General features: G+C 35.2%; 1 protein-coding gene across 1 annotated transcript; it reads right to left on the bottom strand.

Annotated features, from left to right (window-relative positions):
- Positions 1–18,820: 18,820 nt before the first annotated feature.
- LOC130889345 (40S ribosomal protein S15a-like) lies at positions 18,821–20,337 on the bottom strand. The gene is made up of 2 exons (XM_057792994.1): positions 20,188–20,337; positions 18,821–19,075 (listed from the first exon to the last, which is right to left on the bottom strand). Exons 1-2 carry the CDS (start codon positions 20,323–20,325, stop codon positions 18,821–18,823), a joined length of 393 nt encoding a protein of 130 aa, XP_057648977.1. The 5' UTR covers positions 20,326–20,337.
- Between the last annotated feature and the right edge of the window lie 1,231 nt (positions 20,338–21,568).

A 21,568-nucleotide genomic window follows, 5' to 3' on the forward strand; every position in this document is an offset into this window, starting at 1 on the left:
CATGTGAAGATGAGCTGTAGACTCCCTGGTAGCTACTGATACTTGTTTATTGACATTCTAAGACATATATATGAAAATCTGTTACTTGGGCATCTATTCATCTCAGATTTAAACTAGAAACACAAGTGTGTCAGCTGAATTCTATTTTAAATAAAAAATCACCTAAGTTTTATGAAAATTTCTAAAATTTACGGACAGAATTTCTATTTTAAAAAGCTTTATTATTAATTTCTATGAAATATGTTACTTTTTATTTTCACTTTCAAATTTTTATTTTATGTTAATATTTTTCATATAGAAAACAAACAAAGAAAAAATTTTACTCCAGATAATGATGAGAACACTTCTCCAAAGGAAAGATATTAGTAGAGTTCCAAAGTAAAGAATTACATGGATTGTGCTTTATTTGGGCTTCTCTGGGCTCTTTCAGGAAACTTTCATTCTTCTCTTAAGTTACTAGGATTATCAGAGCAGATTTTTAAATAGTCTGTCTCTACCGTATCTTTCTTTGGGCTCCTAGATGGTGTCTTTATATGAAATTTTCTTTTATCTTTTTTTCCAGGTGAAAGGTTTATTTGCAGTTTCTCCCCTCCCCCTTTTTTTTCTCTTCGAAGATAGCTAAAATCTAAGTTCGGGGATGAAGCTTAGAATCATTTTGAAGGAAGTAGACTAACCACAGCTGCTCAGCTGTCGAGCACACAAGGAGGGTCTGCTTCCCACCACTTGAACAAGGGCCAGGTGCCAATTAAGAAGAAAAAAGACAGGCAGTGTGGAGGCAAACAACGAGTACATTTCTATTTTTCTGTGCCAAATAGACACAGTCTACCAACGAGGCATGTCAGGTAGAGCACTAGACCTTGTTTTCAGAGGTTTTCATGGAATATGGAGCCAAATCTAAACACAGGTGGTCAACCTGGACTCTGGTACATTGAGAATTCTGGGACTTTAATGAACTGAACTGAACTGAAGAAGTAAATGAACAGGAATATAAGATTCTACCAATTTGCCAGTGTACGCTTATGTTTTGTCTTCCTTTTTTTCATTAGCTATAATTTTGTTAATGCAGATATGAACATCAACTGACTTAAGGAAAAAGGCATGGGTGTTGTTTAATACCACTCGTAGCTAATTATCATTTGATTTGCAATATGTTTAAAGCCAAATATTCATGTATATATATTAATAAATATTTTGTAAACATTAAATATTTTTCTTTTAAGAATTTTAATATACATAAATCAAATAAAATGTAGTACTAAGTATTGTTACTCTGTATCTTGGCCCAAGTTTTACAAATATATGAATGAACATCCTGTCAAAAATAGTAATAATTTAAAAACAAAACTAGAATTCTTGGAAAGTGAACAGTGTACAGGTCATCTTTGAAGGTGAATTTATTCTGCGTGCATCTGATGAATGTTACTGCAACAATTATATCATCTCTGGACAGAAAACAGAAAGGTTTCACCAAATGATTTTGAGCACTCCCGTAGGGTTTTGTTGAAGGAAAATTACGTGAATCAATGGGAAGGAAGAAGCTCAGTATAACAAATCAGATTCACAGACATAGATTATACCTTTTTAGGAGCAAAATTCCTACTGTACCATTAGATTTTTAAGCACCATAATGGAGTAATGAAGTCTTAGGAGAACATTTGTCTTATCAAACAAGAATGTCTAATACTTATCTGTACATAGTCAAAACCTAATGTATTGTGAGCAACAGAGGCATCTGTGCTACCAACAGCAGCCAAGGTCACACTAAGCTTCTTTACTTTCTGTGTTCATTGCTTAAAAAAAAAAAAAAAAAAAATCCAGCAAGTTGCATTGCACCTTATCTTCAAGACCAGTACATGCTATGTAAACAATCATTATAAAGTTTTCACATCTGGCCATGGTATCCATTTGCATTTGAAAGTAAATAAAACTTTAAACTGTTCAGCTGAGTTTAATCCATGTCTGCAGTAATAACAATTTATTGAGAGCACAAAAGGAATCAATTTTATTTAAAGGAAAAGAGAGTATTCCATATCTGATAAGAAAAAAGTCTATGTGAAATTACTATTTAGTTGTAAATAGAATGAATAAAAGCTAACATTCTTTATGAAGTTTATAAAAACAAAGGCAGAGTCTTTGACAAACACATAGGGAGAGAACGTTCATTATGAGGGAAAGAAGACATGCTTTTCTGGTCAGGGGTGGTACCATAAGTGACGAAATGTGCCATTCTATATCAGTCAACAATTAAGGCTTTGCAGCATGCACAGACATGCCTATCGGCCAATCTGATGGAATTGTTTATTCAGTTGAGATTCACCCATTCCAAGTGACACTAAGGTGTGTTAAGATGGCAAAAATCTAACAAGTAAAGTTATTTTGGGTTTGTGGATCTGAATATGAACTATAATGCCTATTCATATTCTCTATTGGTTGTATATTTTGCTATTTTAGGGCATTTATAACATAATCAGAAAATTTTTGAAAACTGTCCTATAGAGTCTAAGAAATAAAAATGATTGTTCTGCTTCACTTCTCTGTGTCAGAGTCAAAGATTTTCATTCTCACAAATCTCATGGGAAACAATATATTTCTTTAAATATCACCCATAAGTGGAACTGACTTGTCATTTATCTTGCTTTCAGAGAAAACTTTATTTGTAGAGGAAAGTAAGATTTTGGAATGCCTTCCAGGAAGATAGAGCCCAAAGGCAGCTCAGGGTATGATTGGCTGTCGGATACAGGAGTAGGAAAATGGAGACAATTTTGCCCAGGAGACAAATTCCGCTCAATGCTGCTCTGAGGATAGTAGATCTGTTGTATTTAGAAGATGACAGCCAGTGAAAATCAAAGGTATACATACTAGGATCTTGAAAATATGCTTGCTAAATTATTCAACACGATCTCTGTATAGATCAAATGACAAGACTGCCTTGACTTAATATTTTTATATTAAGTGTATATTATTAAATATAATAAATAATCATCTATCACATCACTTTTTATCAGGTAATATTATGAGCACAAAAAGTATAGATGACTAGTTTTGCAAATTACAACTTGTTAGAACAGTTCTAGATTGTCAAATTTACAATAATCCTTATGGTCCTGTCATCCATGTTATTAATTCACCTATCAAAATGACAAAGATGCCACATATACTAAATACAAAACTAAAGTGACAGAGTCTTTTCTGAAACTCAAATAAATATATCACTGTCATTTAGCACCCGCATGTGTTCAGTTGAGTATTTTCCAGCAGGACTCTGAAGGTAAAGGAGGGTGAAAACAGACAGACAGCTCATTGATTCCCATGCAAATATCTGTACTACTTTAATCTCACACATAAAAGGTCAAGCATAAAATTATGTGCTTGAAGCAGCTGTCTACAGAGATTTGAATTAACATAGAAGGAAAGTATCACCTGAGAAAAAGAGTTAATTTTATCTTAATTGCACTAAGCCATATCCCATCTATATCACAGGAATGAGGTTACAAAAGACTAGAAACTGCTGGGTTGACAGAAAAAAAGATGAATTCAAGGGCTAGTGTCAGGTTGTTGACTAATAACATATTGATCAGATCTATAAAATATGCAGTGTGTCTGTCAAGAGGAGATGCAAGTTGGAATTGAAGATCACTATACTCACTGTCATAAGAGTTAGGGCTGCTGAGAGGTCAAGAACAATGGCACTGGGTTTTGATCCTACTGCACGTACTGGCTTTGTGCGAGCCTAGGCTGTTTGGATGCTCACCTTACTAGACCTGGAAGGAGGTGGGAGATTCTTGGACTTCCCACAGGGCAGGGAACTCTGACTGATCTTAGGGCTGCTGAGGGAGGGTGAGTTGATTGGGGGAGGGGGAGGGAAATGGGAGGCAGTGGCAGGGAGGAGGCAGATTTCTATAATAAATAAATAAATAAAAAGTTAGATGTGATATAAAACAAAAAAGAGTTAGATTAATATTATTGAGATGCTAGGAGAGAGGTGCATATTATCATAGCAATCACTATGATTCCCACATGTCAGGGATTAACCATCATAGCCAGTAGAGTTATCTTGTTGGTTTTAGGGAAGTGACTGATCTGTGTAGCTGCCTCTCCCTCCACCCTTCTTTGCTTTAATGTGTTCCTGCAGACATATTGAACTACCAGAGTTTAATCCCACTGGAGACTGCAGGTGGTATTGTCCTTGCATTGAGGAGTTATTAAATTCTTAAGGTCACCATAAAAAGGGTTCTATTAAATTGAGTTAATAAAAACATTGGGCAAAGGTTTCCAAAGAGCACAGATGTCAAAGCCAAGGGAATCAGAATGTCTCTCATGATATCAGACTAAAAGAATAATTTAAATCTGTTATAGTATAAAGATAAAGTTAGATTCTTTAATAAAATGTGTTTTAACCTAATACACCTGTGTATATATGAACACTTAGAACATTCATTTCTTTGGATTTTCTTTTCTTTCTTTCTTTCTTTCTTTCTTTCTTTTTTCTTTCTTTCTTTCTTTCTTTTCTTTTCCTTTTTTTCTTTTTTGCAAGTGGGACTGACAGACTATTTAAAAAGCAACTCAAGAAAATAAGATTAAAGTGAATTTTGGAGAAGTCTATGCACAAAATTGTTTTCTTCTACTTTTTGTAAAACAAGAAGAAAAACACAGCATTTATTTAAGATTACTTAGACACTAGACTGGACCATGAGTATGGAACAGAATTCTGCCTTGAGTGTTTAGTTGGAATAATGTAGCTACTAAAGTTTCTCACTAGGTCACCTATATATAGAGCTCTACTATGGTTAGAGTATGTAAACTCCATTCATTCCCCATGCATCTCATGTATCTATGGATTTGCAATAGTTTATTTCACTATCCATTTCTCTAGTAGAGAAGATGGGATTTATTATTTTGGGAGCATTGTAATTAATGTTTTCGAAACCAATTTGTGTCTTCTCTAACCACTGCCTGAATTACATAATTTCTTAACTGGTTTATTTTGCAATGCTGTAGCCTTGTATGCACACTAACTACTGGGCTAAAATTTCAGCCAAATTATTGAAATTAAATCAGAGAAATTTAAATTAGGAATCCAGAGACACAATTTTATATTAACATTAGAATTGATTCCTCTCTCTTAACTATAATCTGAATTCCAAGGCTTTTTTTCTTTTTTATTGAGCACAAATATATACATATATATATATATATATATATATAGAGAGAGAGAGAGAGAGAGAGAGAGATTTTAACTCATTATTTATAAATACTGAGATTATTTTAGAATTCTTTTTAATTTCCCTATAATAACATTTATTAGTATGGTTATTTTTCTATGGATCATACTTTAAAAAGTTACTTTCTAAGCATGTTATTTAGGGTTTTCTCTATTGTGACCAAATACCAATGGGAAAAAAAAACAAATTTAAAGGAGGATAGATTCATCCTGAGTCACAGTTTTAGAAGATACATTCCATGGTACCTTTGCTCCATGACTCTTTAGGATATATTGATAAAAAATATAATGGCAGAAGCATGTATTAAAACAGAACTCTGCCTCCTGACAAGCAGCAGAGAGAAGATAAGATGCTGGGGACCACAAATTCCACAGATAAGTCTTTGAAGATTTTACATTCAAATTATGAGGCCAATATTAATTGGTGAATATTAATATTTGCATTTCACTGTCTATAATTTTATGTGTATACTGGAAACTTTAATGCATATGTAATGAATACTGGCATACAGTTTTCAGTCAGTACACAAGTTAGTTCATTTCTAGACTGTGAACCCATCCTATAGCAAAAGAAACAACCTAGTTCTGTTCTATTTCATCAATAAGTAAGTATGGCTGTGCATCTTTATTAGAACTGTGTGCTCCAGCTTTGTTTCACACTTCAATAATCATTGCTAGCACTGTAATTTAAGAAGTCAGTGGTTTCCTAAATTAGTTTTGGGTTTATTATTCCTTATAGTTATAATTGGCAAACTGCTACTGACACATTAGAAAGAGTGAAAATCAACCACAATGATATGTGCTTGATCTGGAAATACTCACTATTTGATATTTTTATTGAGTTGACTTGTACAACAGGAGAAATCATTAAAAGATACAGCATCTACCAATTTTATGGAAATTTGTCTCCAACTCATATTAACCTGAAAACCTATTTCAAGTTACTGATTTACCTAATATTAGTGTATTTATAAATTATGATATAACAGACAAAACCAGCCAATATTATAGATAAATTTCTTGAAGAATTATATATCTTTAAAATATATTTACCTACCCAATATTTTTAAAGAATGGTTGCATAACCATATTCAAGTTTTATATGTATAAGAATGAACATAGGAAAAATACCACCTTCTTGTAATAATCAAAGAAAAATAGAAAATTAAAAGCACATATGTGTATATATACATACATGCTTTTATGTACAATTATACACAAAAAACTTATCTCTTTCTAGTAAAATGATAATCTACTACAGCAAAGAAATAATGGAGGTTCCCTTCCCATATCCAGACATACATCATTCATTTACTTTATTGGGCAATAATATCCTCTCTCTCTCTCTCTCTCTCTCTCTCTCTCTCTCTCTCTCTCTCTCTCTCTTCCTCCCTCCCTCCTTCTCTGCCTCCCTCCCTCTCTCCCTCCCTTTTGTTCTCTTCTCCTCTCTTCTCTTTCTCTTTCTCTGTAATACGGTGGCTGTATAGACTAAGAAATTTATACTAATATATTCTTCATTCTCTCCTTTGCATCCCCATATAGCTTTCACCGTTACTTCCTATCTTTGTCCATTGAAATCATGTTTAATTCTGCTTAAAGGGATGTCCCAGTGGTTAGGAGCACTGGCTCATCCTTCACTGGACCTGGCTTTGATTCTCAACATGCATACAGCAGCTCAAACCCATCTTTATAACAAGATCAAGGAGGTCCAATTCTACCTTCTGGACATCATCTTTACCAAGCATAAACTTGGGGCACAAAAATACTTGCAGGCAAATTACGCACAAACAGGAAATAAAATATTTTCAACTATGCTCATTCTAAGTTAAATTTATACTTACAGGTTGATTATGTGTTTTTTATATTACACAAACACATAAAAGATACAGTGGTTAGCCTCAGAAATGGGGTATGAGTCACTACAGGCATTATAAGTTGGACAAATTGTGTTTCTGTGCTCAACATTAGAAGTGCTATCAGCTAAATATGAAGCTAAGAACTGAAGACAGCAATTTCGCTCAATATGGAGGTGGGGCTACATGAGAGATTGGCATGCAATGTTCCAGTATTATTTATATTCTTGCTATGATAAAACACAATGGGCAAAGGTGACTCATGAAAGAAAGAGTTTATTTTAGCTTAAGGATCCAGAAGAAGAGTCTATAAAGGAACAATACGGCAGCAGGTGGCAAAAAAAGGGAGTCTGAACTATCACATCTTTATTCACATGTGGGAGAAATAGACATTTACTGCACATAGGGCAAGACTATAAATACTCAAACTCATTTGGTGGCAAGCTTTTCATAAGTGATACAATACCAAAGACATTTAAAAATATAAATGTTATTCCATTCTTAAATGACTTGTACACACCCTGTTACCTAATAAGTTCTAATGCTATCCAGAGAAGAAAATTTTTTAAACTTATTTGAGACACCATATGGCAAGGGCCTTAAAACACCATGTTAAAAGCAAAAAACATATGACTTTGGCTCATTGGAAGTATTTTCTAGAACTTGTTTGTTTGTTTTTCGAGACAGGGTTTCTCTGTAGCTTTGGTGCCTGTCCCAGAACTAGGGAAGTATTTTCGAAGATTTGTCTAATTGCCATAATAATTAAAATTATACAATATTTGCAATAATGCCAGCTGATATCAATATATGCAGTGATTATTTTTGCTTTGCTTTCTTAAAGCTACAAAAATAAAATCCCCACTTAAAGAATGCCAAGTAAGCTTTCTCTACTCAACAAGGGTACAAGAACATTCATGTGGAAAAATATGCGCACTTTAGCTTATCCCTCACCAAGTCGTCCTGGCTTACTGTTATTTTGTACATACTGAAGATTCATCCCTCACCATTTGCTGATTTATAATATTCACCGTGTGGTGGCTACTGGAATAAGGGGAAATTCTGCATCAAACAAATGCATGAATTCAGATTAACAAGACAGTTTTGTTTCCAGAGCACATACAATTTCTGGTAACACCACTGTGATTGCAAGGAATGTTTACTGGATTTAAACACAAATGAAAATGTAATAATACACACTAACATTTTAATTCTAGTATCTCTCACAACTGGGAAACAAACTTTCTAAAGGAAATTGAATTCACTCCCCTGCATTTGTGCATGTTAGCTGGCAGAGGTTATATGATATCCCAGAGAAAAGGCATTTAAACACACATATACAAACACACACGCACATAATTATAAACTCATAACAGCATAATCACTTGAAATTGCCTTTAAAGTAAAGGATTTGTTTTATTTGTTTAATCAATACCAATCATCTTAAATGTTTAGGTGGTTATAAAGAGATAGAAACATTTTTTTAAAGGTAATATACTAGACAGAAAGATTTTGTTTCCATTAATTATATGGAAGTAGAAAACTAGTTCAGCTAAAAAAATGGAGAAAAGTATGAAAAGTACTATAATATATATAAAATTCAATGTTTTAACCTAAGCTTAATTTTCAATTGTGAAAATATTGGACTATTTCTTTTGGTGTCCACAAAGAAGGATGTTGTTGGCTTTGTTTTTCAGCAGACTGGGGAAGTGTTTATTGAATGAGAACAAGAACTGGAATACAATTTGGAATCAAAAGTCCTTAGATACCTTATGAACAAGGATGAAATTGCCATTGTCTTAAACATGACAAAGCCCTGTATAGAGTCAGTTTTTCTGAGTAATGCTTTAAAAACATTTTATTTTGTGTAATGACATAATTTTTATTAATTCTTTCAAGCTTTCAAAAAGATTATTATCATAGTCACTCAAAACTGTTCACCTCAGTTGTTTGCATTTCTACCTTCTCCCTTCCCACCTATATGTCATGGCTTTATTTCTTAATATGATATTATCTTGTAGCCAAAGTTCTGGTTCTCCGAGTCTTACTGTTTGCATGCATTAATTCCTGAGTCATACTTTCAGGGTTTATGTTGTACATATTCTAGTTTCGGGACAGGCATTGCAAGGTTAGTCTTATTTATTTTTTTTTAATTTTGTCAGTTTTATCTTTCTCTTATAGTCTTTGATTTAAAATAAAGAAAATCTTTGAGGAGTGGTGAATGCAACCTTCATCTGTGCATAGAAGGATAATTATTTAGAAAGCAGTTAGAAAGTAAATCAGTTTTAAAAAGTGGCTAAAATAGCTTCTTTTCTTAGTTCTATGACTTAACCAGACACAGATAGTTGTTTAATTATATAGTACCAGTATGAGTTTCCTCTGATTATGCTGGTCTTAAGTCCAATTAAATTGCTGCTTGTTTCTCCTATGACATCAATGCTACTATTGAGACCTTTCAGAATATCTTGCCTCTTTAGTCACTGCTATGATGTGTAGGTGTTCTGTTTGGATAGGACTAATGACTTCTTTACTCCACTGGAAGCTTCACAGCTCCCCACAATGTTATGAGTGCTAGTCCTAAGGAAAAGGAGTGTCTAACTGATTTAAAGCCATTCCTCTTAGTTATAGTTTCAAAATATATGGTGTCTTCAGCAATGGACATTCTCAGATACAAATCTTACTTCTAAGTTTATGAAATAATTAAAGTAATTAAATTCCACCATTGGAAGAGATCAGGTCTTTATTAAAAAAAACAAGATTCTGGAATTAGAACCCAGGTCCACTTTATCAACCTACATGTTCAACCGTGTGCAAAACATGCTACACACAATCCTTTCTGTTTTGTTGTCATTGTTGAGGTTTGTTTTTCTTTTTCTTTTTCTTTTTTTCCCCCTAGGTGCAAGCATCAGAGGCTCCTTTAGAAGGAGCCACAATCTTTTGTTTTTTGTTTTTTTTTATTTTTTATTGTTTATTTATTTATTAAAGATTTCTGCCTTTTTCCCGCCACCATCAAGTCCCCCTCCCTCATCATCCCCAATAGTAATCCAAGTTCCCTGCCCTGTGGGAAGTCCAAGGACCAGCCACCTCCATCCAGGTCTAGTAAGGTGAGCATCCAAACTGCCTAGGCTCCCACAAAGCCAGTACGTGCAGTAGGATCAAAAACCCATTGCCATTGTTCTTGAGTTCTCAGTAGTCCTCATTGTCCATTATGTTCAGCAAATCTGGTTTTATCCCATGCTTTTTTCAGACCCAGGCCAGCTGGCCTTGGTGAGTTCCTGATAGAACATCCCCATTGTCTCAGTGTGTGGGTGCACCCCTCGCGGTCCTGAGTTCCTTGCTCATGCTCTGTCTCCTGCAACAGAAAAAGGTCTGATCTCCAAAATATATAGAGAACTCAAGAAAGTAGACCGTAAAGGGCTAATCAACCCAATTAAAAAATGGGTCACTGAGCTGAACAGAGAATTCTCAACAGAAGTTCGAATGGCCAAAAGACATTTAAGGTCATGCTCGACTTCCCTAGCGATCAGGGAAATGCAAATCAAGACAACTTTAAGATACCATCTTACACCTGTCAGAATGGCTAAAATCAAAAACACCAATGATAGCCTTTGCTGGAGAGGTTGTGGAGAAAGGGGTACACTCATCCATTGCTGGTGGGAATGCAAACTTGTGCAACCACTTTGGAAAACAGTGTGGCAGTTTCTCAGGAATTTCGAGGTTTGTTTTTCGACTGATTCTAATTCATTTGAAATCATGATCCAAGCTCATTAAAAAACCTTTCATCATTACATCCTTTTTACTCTATACTTTTTCTCTGTACATATAATTTAACAAAAGATAATATAACTGTAGTTATATATAAGAAATTCTGTGATGGTTTGGAGAGATGGCTAAGAGTTTAAGAGGTTAAATGCTCTTCAATAGGTCATGAATTCAATTCCCAGCCACCACATGGTGGATCACAACCATCCGCAATGAGATTTGATGTCCTCCTTTGGCCTGAAGTCATACATACAGGCAGAACACTGTATACATAATAAATAAATATGTTGTTGAAAAACAAAAAAGAATTTTTTGACTTTTTTTTACTTACACTGGAAGCCATTGTAAAGCCAGTTTAAAATGCTGCAGTATACTCTTCAAAAAATACAATTATACACAAAAGAAGTTTAAATGAAGCTACCACATAATAGACAATAAGAGACAATACCTGTACTAGACAGACATCCTACAGTGCTAAGTAAAAAAATCAGAATACCAGGAATGTGTTATGTCTTTTTAACTTATTGGTCAGAGCTGCAACTAGATGCTACCAAACATTATAAGCTTTTGCCGGAGACAACACTCACTTATTACACTGAATATAGAGAAAATAAATTGGTCCTAGACTGGAAGCTTCAATCTTACAGACTATTGTCCCTACTACTAGAATGTGCTGTACGTGCTATTGAAGGAGGATCAATGCATCATTCAAATGTCTTTAGGAGAAATTTCATGCAAAGAAGGAAATTAGCATAGAGACGTACACCTGGGACAGTGTACAAATTATCAGAGATTGTATAGAACTCAGTCCTAAAGGGATGCCATTATCAAAATTTTCCCTTCAGAGCAGAAGAGGAAGGAGAAAAAGTTGTAAGGATCATAGTTGTAGATGATTATAAGGAAATATAATTTTCTAGGTACAATACTGATGAAAATTCAAATTTATAAAGACTGTGATAACATGCACAAAAAAACTCAAAATATCAAGCTGAACAAAAACACAGCACAGAAAAGACAATCTGGAAACAAAAGCCCACATAAGCATGAAGCCATTTGTAATTGAAAACTGCTGGAAGAGGGAAAATAGTGTTCTTTATGGAGTGACACCAGGTGTTTCAACTGCAATCCAAAACAGGCCATATGATCAAGTACAGATGGCCAACAAAAGACTCCAGGTTAAGTGTGTGTGTGTGTGTGTGTGTGTGTGTGTGTGTGTGTGTGTGTGTGTGTGTGAGAGAGAGAGAGAGAGAGAGTGGGGGGAGGAAGAGTTGAGAGAGAGAGAGAGAGAGAGAGAGAGAGAGAGATTTTGTTTTGTTGTAAGAGAAAGAAAATGTGTGACTGAGAGAATCTGGGAGTAGTTAGAATATATAGGAAAAGATACGATAATAAACAGCTTGCATAAAAATTTAAAAAATAAAATAAGAAAAACAACTGTCAAAGTTAACTTATACTGTAGCACATTCCCATGATGAGATTTTTTTTTTATTTCATGAGTAAACTATATTTGCCAAATGGGTGTACCACATAGATCACTCCATTTATCATTCGAAGGACATTTGATTTTTCTCTACTTGAGACTTTATACATGATATTCTGACAAACTGTGAGCACATAATTAAAATATTCTTAGAGGACAATAAGCAAGTTGAGAATTATAAGATGAAACCATGTTTTCTGTGGTATTGTAAACTTCTTTTCCCAAATGAACACATTATTCTATATACAGAAGAGCAATAGTATTTTAAATATCTTCAATAATGGTTGTTAGTTAGTCCGTCTATGAGTGAAATTTTATCTCATAATGTCTATGGCGTTTGCCAGAATTTATCTTCTTAATTGTTTAGAGCACCTTTCCATGCTTTCTTCTTGGTCAGAAATACCTAATATATAAAGGTTGTTCTATTCATATATTTTGTCCATTCTAATAAAGTGGATTTTATGGTTGATTATTTTTACTTTAAAACAGAAATTACTTTCTTAGAAAAAATATATGCTTTCATTGTGTTGATTTCTCCTTTTCATATTATAATCCTTAGAAACTCAAAATGCGACTTAATTTTTCTCCTTTTCTTTATTCTTTTCCTTACTTTTGGTATTTCTATTTTTAGTGTTATAAATAACATTATTTAAACCTTAAATAATGAAGATATGTTCCAACATTTTGTATTTAAAGTTTATTTTTATTCTTATACCTATCCATTGTCACTTTACTTTTAGACATAGTTTGAGATATGTGGTCCAATTCTTTCCTGGCCCAATGATATTCATTTATTGTAAAAATATCCCTTCCTTATTAAATTCTGTCTTACTTTTTCATGAAGGAACAAATAACTGATTATAAAAATACCTGATGAATTGAGGATTAAATTTGATTTGTATCTGAGAACACAGTCCACTCTAGCAAGCCTCAAGGGTTTCACTATAGAAATATTAGCAGTATGCTGATTATTCAAAGTAATGAATGAAAATAATGCTGATTGTCATCTGGTGATCTCCTTTTCCAGTGTTTTCTTACATTATATTTACCTATAACTTGGCTTTTGGGAATTATTATGTGATGATATTGTAAAGGGTAGGATCTCTGAGAGGGAAGGAGGCAGACTTAGAACTGAATAACCTCAAGTTAATCAATTATAAATTCTGCTTCCCTAATGAGTCACAGTGGACCCTTCTTGATATTAATATTTTTTTCTGCTAGAATTTTAAAACATAATTTAACCTTGATTACCCCCATTTTGGTTAATTTAATATCAATTCAATTTCTTTACATTGTCCTCTGGACATTAATGTTCTATCATGTGGCAATTTGAAAGATGGAAACTTTTTAATTACATAATATTTTAGTGAGAAAATCTTATTGAATGAAGGTTCTATGGTGATATTTAAGATAATAATTAGTCTGACTACAGGGCAAGGCCAGTTCAGGCACCTTTTCCTTGATTGCTTAGGGTCTTAGCTGGGGCCATCCTTGTGGATTCCTGGGAATTTTTCTAGAGCCAGGCTTCTTGCTAACCACATAATGGCTTCTTCAATCAAGATATCTCTTTCCTTACTCTCATATCTGTTCTTCTTTCATCTCTACTATCTTATTCCCTTAAGTTCCCCTTAACCCTCCCCTTCTCCACTTGCTTCTCCTACCTGCCTCTATGCTCCTAATTTTGTCAGGAGCTCTTGTCTGTTTCCATTTTCCAGGTGGGTCTATATATGTTTTCCATTGGTTTCGTCTTATTACTTAGCTTCTCTAGGTTCATGAACTATAGGCTCAATGTCATTTGTTTATGACTAGTATCCACTTGTGAGTGAGTACATACCATAGTCATTTTTGGATCTGTGTTACCTCACTCAGGATAGTGTTTTCTTTTCCCATCCATTTGCATGCATAATTCAAGATGTCATTGTTTTTCCTGCTGAGTAGTAAGTGTGCCACACTTTCTTGATCCATTCTTCAGTTGAGGGGCATCTAGGTTGGTTCCAGGTTCTGAATATTAAAAATAATGCTGCTATGAAGATTGATGAACAAATGCTTTTGTAGTATGATTGAGCATGTTTGGGGTATATTCCCAAGAATGGTATTGCTAGATATTGATGTAGGTTGATTTCCAATTATCTGAGAAACCTCCATACTGATTTCCATAGTGGTTGCACAAGTTTGCATTCCCATCAGCAACGAATGAGTGTTCCCCTTACCCCACATCCTATCCAGCATTGGCTATCATTGGTGGTTTTGATCTTAGCCACTCTGATAGGTGTAAGATGGTATCTCAGAGTAGTTTTGATTTGCATTTCCCTGATAGCTAAGGAAGTTGAGCATGTCCTTAAGTATATTTTGACCATTTTAAATTCTTCTGTTGAAAAATCTCTGTTTAGCTCAGTACACCATTTTTAATTGGGTTATTTAGAATTCTAATGTCTGATTTCTTGAGTTCTTTATATATTTTGGAGATCAGTCCTTTGTCTGATATGGGGTAGATGAAGATCTTTTCCCTTTAAGTAAGCTGCCTTTTTGTCTTATTGACTGTGTCCTTTGCTTTACAGAAGCTTCTCAGTTTCATGAGGTCCCACTTATTTCTTGTTCTCTTATTGTCTGTGCTACTGGGGTTATATGTAGGAAGTGGTCTCCTGTGTCCATGTATTGAAGGCTACTTCCTATTTTCTTTTCTATCAGTTTCCATGAGGTCGAATTATATTGAGTTCTTTAATCCATTTTAACTTGAGTGTTGTGCATGGTGATAGGTATGGATCTATTTTCATTCTTCTACAGGTTGATATCCAGTTATGCCAACACCATTTGTTGAAGATGCTTTCTTTTTACCATTGTATATTTTTAGTTTCTTTGTTAAAAAATCATGTGTTCATAGGTGTGTGGATTAATATTTGGGTCTTCAACTCAATTCCATTGGTCAGTGTCTCTGTTTTTATGCCAATACTCAGAGCACTGGACTGAGCTCCCAAGGTCCATTGAAGAGTGGAAGAAGTGAGAATATGAGCAAGGAGGTCAAGAACCTGAGGGGTTCACCCACTGAGACAGTTTGCCTGAGCTAATGGGAGCTCAACAACTCCAACTGGACTGGGAGTTAACAAGCATGGGATCAAACTAGTCCCTCTGACTGTGGTTGACAGTTGGGGCAGACTGAGGGATCACTGACAATATCACTGGAATTTGTCTCTACTACATTTGCCTGCTTTTGTTATTCTATTCTCTTTGGATGTGTACCTGGATCAACCTAGATGTAGTAGGAGGGCCTTGGACTTGCCACAGGGCAGGGTACCTTGTACTCTCTTAGCATTGAAGCAGGGAGGGATGGGAGGGCCTGGGGAGGAAGTGGGAATTTGGATTGGTATTCTTTTAAGTAATAAAATAATAAAAATTCTCATGATAAGAGAATATGGATGTTTAACCTCACCTAATAAAAACAAACCAGATAATTGTCAGTGTAAAAATAAAAAATATTAAATTTAGCACAATTAGATATTTGAAAAAATAGAAAAAATTTAAAAGAATAGTGTTTGAAAAATGTTGAAAATCCTCTTAATTCACTATTATGATACAGTGGTAACAAATATTTGACTACCTAAATTGTTTAATTAAGTATACAATGCTATCATATGACTTTTTACAAGTAGACATAAACCTTTACTAAATTTTAGGGCATACGTTTTATATGGCAGATAATTTCTAATCAATGTTACCATAAAACTACCAGAATCTTTCTATAAAAATTACACTGGGACTGAGTTTGCAGGTGCTTGCTAGAAAATATGTGAGTTTCCTGTACAAAATTCTACATGATCGCTGTTAAGCAATAAGAGAAACACATGAGATCTTTCCAATGTATACAAATGGAATGAGCTTAGCATTTTAAGAAGTTCTCCTGGATAGTAAAGAATTATAGATAATGCAATAAGGACATATTCAGACATAAAAGATCTCTAAATGGGTCACAGTGTTGGATTAGAAAGTTGGAAAAGAAAAAGAAGTAAATCGTTAAAAAAAAAAAAAAGTCTTTAAAGTGACTGACACACTGTCAAAATAGGCAGAACTGTCTTTGAAGTTTCCTGCTTCATGGAAATGTCTTCAGGACACTATGGGCCTGTAGGCTGAAGATGGCTACCTCAATGGTGAGGAAGAACTTTGGGTGACTATCCAGTCAGCGAGCTGTCTCTGTCAATTCTATAGTTTTGGAAGTTGCTTACAATGAACTTCCTGTTTACTTAGGTAATATTATATACTTTTGGAGTCTTTGATGAAGTTGAAGAATTTATAGATATAGCTATAGCTTTTATTAATTATGATAAAAGATGAAGTAGATATAAATATTATACCTATTTTGTTATATTTAATTTTACTATGTTAAAGTTAAAGCCTTCCTTTTGGTTTAAACAGAAAAGAGGAAATGGTATGGGAAGTCTTTATGTCTATGTGTTGCTTTTATTGGTTAATGAATAAAGAACTGCTTTGAGCTCGTGATAGGATAGAACAGAGCTAGGTGGAGAAAACAAAACTGAATGCTGGGAGGAAGAAGATAGAGTGAGGGAGAAGCATGGGTCCCCCACCTGAGACAGACACTGAGAATATTACCTGGTAAGCCACTGAAATATGGTGATACACAGATTAATAGAAATGGAATAAATTAATATGTAAGAGTTAGCCAATAAGAAGTTAGAGTGAATGGGCCAAGCAGTGATTTAATTAATACAGTTTCCATGTGATTATTTTGGGACTAAGATAGCTAGGAGGCCAGGAAGAACAAGAAGCCTCCTCAAACATGTATTTTGCTACATAAAATTATTATATAGTAACAATATTAATAGCAGTGCTTTTAGAGGCATTTTAGATATTTGAATATTGTGGCTTCTAATAATAAAGCATGCCATATATATAGAATTATGCCTGTGTATTTAATTCAGTTAGTAGATCACCTTAAAATTATGTTTTAATTGTCATTTTAAGATGAAAGATGACTCTATTATGCTCATTTGGCTGTGACTATAACAATGAAATAATATATTTAATGCTTTTGCTCTAGAGTCTAATCAAGTTATAGCAAAAGAGGAATAATTATGAAAATAAAACCATACCCAAGCACATTATTATGGCTATATGAAGTAAAATATCATATTTATGCATGCAAAAAGAGAAACTGAATCCTTTTTTCACAGTGTGATGTTACAAGATATTGTTTTAAAATTTAAGGGAAACAGGACAGCTATCTATTTGAAAAATTTAGACTTTACCCAATGCAAACAATAAAATTTCTTAATTATAAAACATAAAATAGTCCATAAATTGGAAGAACAGCAGGTAAGAGTATATGAGCTGGTTTGGAGAAAGAATGGAAGGGAGAAATATTGTAATTAAATTATAATCTCAAAATTAATTAAAAACCACCCTTTATTTTTGTAATAATGGAAATAAAATATTATTAGAATTTTATAACCTGTAACTGTTTTCAAGTTACCTGTTCATGATGCTGTTCAAGTGGGAAGATTAAATGTGTGTGGTTATCATTGTAATTCTTGTGTACTCTAGTGCACTTAGATATGAACTGACTCATAAACCTAAAAGAAAACAGTAGGTGAGTCACAGAATTGAACATTAGGGCCTTGAGCTTATCACTGTTTTATCTATGAGCAAAAGTTCTGTAGTAGACCCAAATGGCTACAAATACAAGGAAACAAATCTTCCGGGGAAAGAATTGTTAAGTCCAAGTTTGTGTTTACTGTGCAGTTCATTACAGGCATGTGTTATTTACTTGCATGCATAAAGTTTTAATGAGTTCAGAATTTTTAGATTGTGTGACAACAACATTCACATGTATAAATTAAGATGGGTTTTGCATCATGAGACAATGGAAGCTAAAAACATCCTCTTATTTGTGTTTTTTTCAGGGATTGAGATAGCTTTAACTGGTACAGAACTCTATATTTGGTAGATTTTTATCAGTTGATCTTGTCATTCACAGTAAACAATTTGTCCCATTTTACCTAAGACAGTCTCCAAGACTATAAAAATTGAAAATAATAAATTGCATAAATTAAAATGGACAGAAAAACACCTTTATATTAGATCTACCCATTGACTAATAAAATAGGTGACAAATCATTCAAAAATTATTTTTGGAACTCTCTCTTCACCACTAATGGTAATATAGCAATGCCTTTGACAAAATGAGAAAAGAAAAGCAAAGACTAAAAAAAAAATCCTTTATTAAAAATTTACCTTACTTTGATCCTACGCTAATTCCCTCACTATCAGGTCTGCGTTGGTAGGCTCCCATTATCTCAGGTTAGCTGTTTCGGTAGTATCCCTGTAATACTGAGTTTTTTGCTCATATTCTCACTCTTCCCAGTCTTTGACAGGACTTTTGGAGTTCAGCCCAGTGCTCTGTTGTAGATCTCTACATCTTCTTCCATCAGTTCTGGTAGGTAGGTGCTATGATAACTTTTTTTATAGTCCATAAAGTCTTTTTATTTATGTTTTACATCTCTAGGAAAAGAATCCCGGTTTTTCCCGTCCTGCGTGCTTTCGTCTTGCCTCTTCATGGTCCATGATGCCAGCTGAAGTGGTCAGTACAATGAAGCCAGACTGACGGGACGGGAGCAGATTTTTCTGCCATTTTTCTAGGTCTTTGAGATGCACATCAAATCTAGGGCTTATCACTCCACACTTGTTCAACCTGCCTGTGAGGTTCACAACGATCTTCCCAGCTCTGTGGTCGTCAATGATTTCAAATTCACCAATGTAGAGCTCCCAATAGATCAGTTCCATTGTCACTGTGGGTGGGTGCACGCCTCGTGGTCCTGATTTCCTTGCTCATGTTCTCCCTCCTTCTGCTCTTCATTTGGACCTTAAGAGCTCAGACGGATGATCCAAATTGGGTCTCTGTCTCTCTCTCGATCCATCGCCAGATGAAAGTTCCTGTGCCATTCTCCTTGGCCTCTCGTCAGCTCTCATTGTCCGCCACATTCCGAGAGTCCGGTTTTATCCCATGTTTTTTTCAGTAGCAGTCCAGCTGACCTTGGTGAGCTCCCAATAGATCGGCCCCACTGTCTCAGTGGTTGGGTGCACCCCTCATGGTCCTGACTTCCTTGTTCATGTTCTCTCTCCTTCTGCTCCTCATTATAACCTTGGGAGCTCAGTCCGTTGCTCCAGTGTGGGTCTCTGGCTCTATCTCCATCCATCGCTAGATGAAGGTTCTATGGCGATATGCAAGATATTCATCAGTAAGATTATAGGATAGGTTCATTTCAGGTTCCCTATCCTCAGGTGCCCCAATGAACTAACTGGGGACATTGCCCTGGGCATCTGGTAGCCATTCCAAGTTCAAGTCTCTTGTCACCCCTTAGGTGGCTCCCTTACCTAAGGTATGAGTTTCCCTGCTCCCCTATCCAACCTTTCTTTATCCCCATTCACCCCGATTCCCCCAGTTCCCTCTCCAAGGCCAGCTGGACTGGGACTGAATAAGCATGGGTTGAAACTGGACTCTCTGAACATGGCGGACAATGAAGGCTGATGAGAAGCCAAGGACAATGGCACTAGGTTTCGATCCTAATACATGAACTGGCTTTGTGGGAGCTTAGCCTGTTTTGATGCTCACCTTCCTGGGCCTGGATGGAAGTGGGAGGACCTTGGTCTTCCTGTAGGGCAGGGAATTTGGACTGCTCTTCAGTAGCGAGAGGGAGGGGGAATGGACTGGGGGGAGGAGAAGAGGAGTGGGGATAGGGGAGGGGAGAGGGGGGAGGGGGCAATGTGTGGGAGGAGGGGAGGGAAATGGGAAACGGGGAGCAGTTGGAAATTTTAATTAAAAAAAAATAAAAAAAAATATATAATAAAAAAAAAAAAAATTCACCAATGTAACCCTGCTTCATCGTCATGGTTAGGAACAGAACAATGACTTTGGAGCAGGGCCTGATGAGGACCTGGCATTTGCCTCTCTTCTCTGCATTGTTGATGCTCTTTAGTGTGTCAGCCAGGACGTTCATGCGCACCATGGTGGCGGCGCAGGAAGATGGCTGAAAGAGGCCTATGATAACTTTGAAGATAGTCATCTATCTTACTACAGAGCAAGGCTAGTTCTGGCACTCTCTCCATTTTTGCTTAAGATCTTAGCTGGGATTATCCTTGTGGATTCCTGGCAATTTTGGCTCCCTCGCAAAGATATCTCTGCTTCCTCTCTGTCTCTGTTCTACCCCCATATTGGCCATCCTGTTTCCTCAAGTTCTTCTACCCACTCCCCTTCTTACCGCCTCCTCCACTTCTGCCTTCCCTTTTCCCTACACCCTCATGCTCCCAATTTACTCAGAATATTTTGTCTATTTTCACTTCCCAGGGGGATCTATATATGTTTCTCTTAGGATTCTCCTTGTGGCTTAGCTTTTCTGGGATCGTGGACTATAAGTCCTCTGAATTTGAGTGACAAATGACTGGAGCAGACTGTGGAGTCAGCAGGCAGTGATACAAGGATTTATCCCTTCTACTTTTTCTGGCTTCTCGGAACCCTTTGTCTCTGGAGGGATTCTTTGGTCAAGGTATAGTATAAAATCCTTTTAGTACATCCATTATATTAATAATAAATTGTTTATGTGTTTACATTTAAGTGATACACAAGTGAATTGCTATTTTTCATCAGTAGAGAGATCTGTCAGATCTGTACTCCATATATCTTTTTTTTTTCTCTTAGTTCTGGATCCTGAGAACTCGGTTATAAAATGATGCATTGGGTACATAGTGGAAAAAAGTTATTAATGACTTTCTGAATCTCATTATTTAATATTATCATGTGAGCAGCTGTCAGCACTTAACTTTTTGGTGTGTTTTCAAGCCCCAGAATTAAATGTTATTCTAAATGATTGTAATTTTTCTCAGCATGGATTCTTGAGTGAAAACAAGTTTTAAAAGGCTACTCTTCCACTTTACATATGCTGTGATTAACTTATCCTAGTACAAATAAATTTTAACATTCAAGCTATTCAAGTTTTTTGATTTTTTTGCTGCAATATTATCTATCCTGCCATAACATTTACATAAGTATTCATACATCCTACAAGTTTTCAAAGATAGAAAAATTCAAGTTACCTTGTGAATATGTTAGTCTTTGTTTAGCATTTTATTTATAAATTATACAAATGTAGACTTTTATCACAATGTGGTAGCTAAATACTGTCAACTTGATAGGATTTAAACTGACTTGGCTTTAGATTTCTGGGTAAATATGTAAGGGATTTTTCTAGATAA

The sequence above is a fragment of the Chionomys nivalis genome, chromosome 18 (genome assembly GCF_950005125.1).
Source record: "Chionomys nivalis chromosome 18, mChiNiv1.1, whole genome shotgun sequence".
Taxonomy (NCBI): domain Eukaryota; kingdom Metazoa; phylum Chordata; class Mammalia; order Rodentia; family Cricetidae; genus Chionomys; species Chionomys nivalis.

Excerpts from the sequence above, each read along its gene's own strand:
- LOC130889345 (XM_057792994.1), bottom strand. The coding sequence starts at position 20,325 with ATGGTGCGCATGAACGTCCTGGCTGACACACTAAAGAGCATCAACAAT. Across the intron at positions 19,076-20,187 it reads TGACGATGAAGCAGGGTTAC|ATTGGTGAATTTGAAATCAT; the intron begins ATTGGTGAATTT and ends TGGGAGCTCTAC.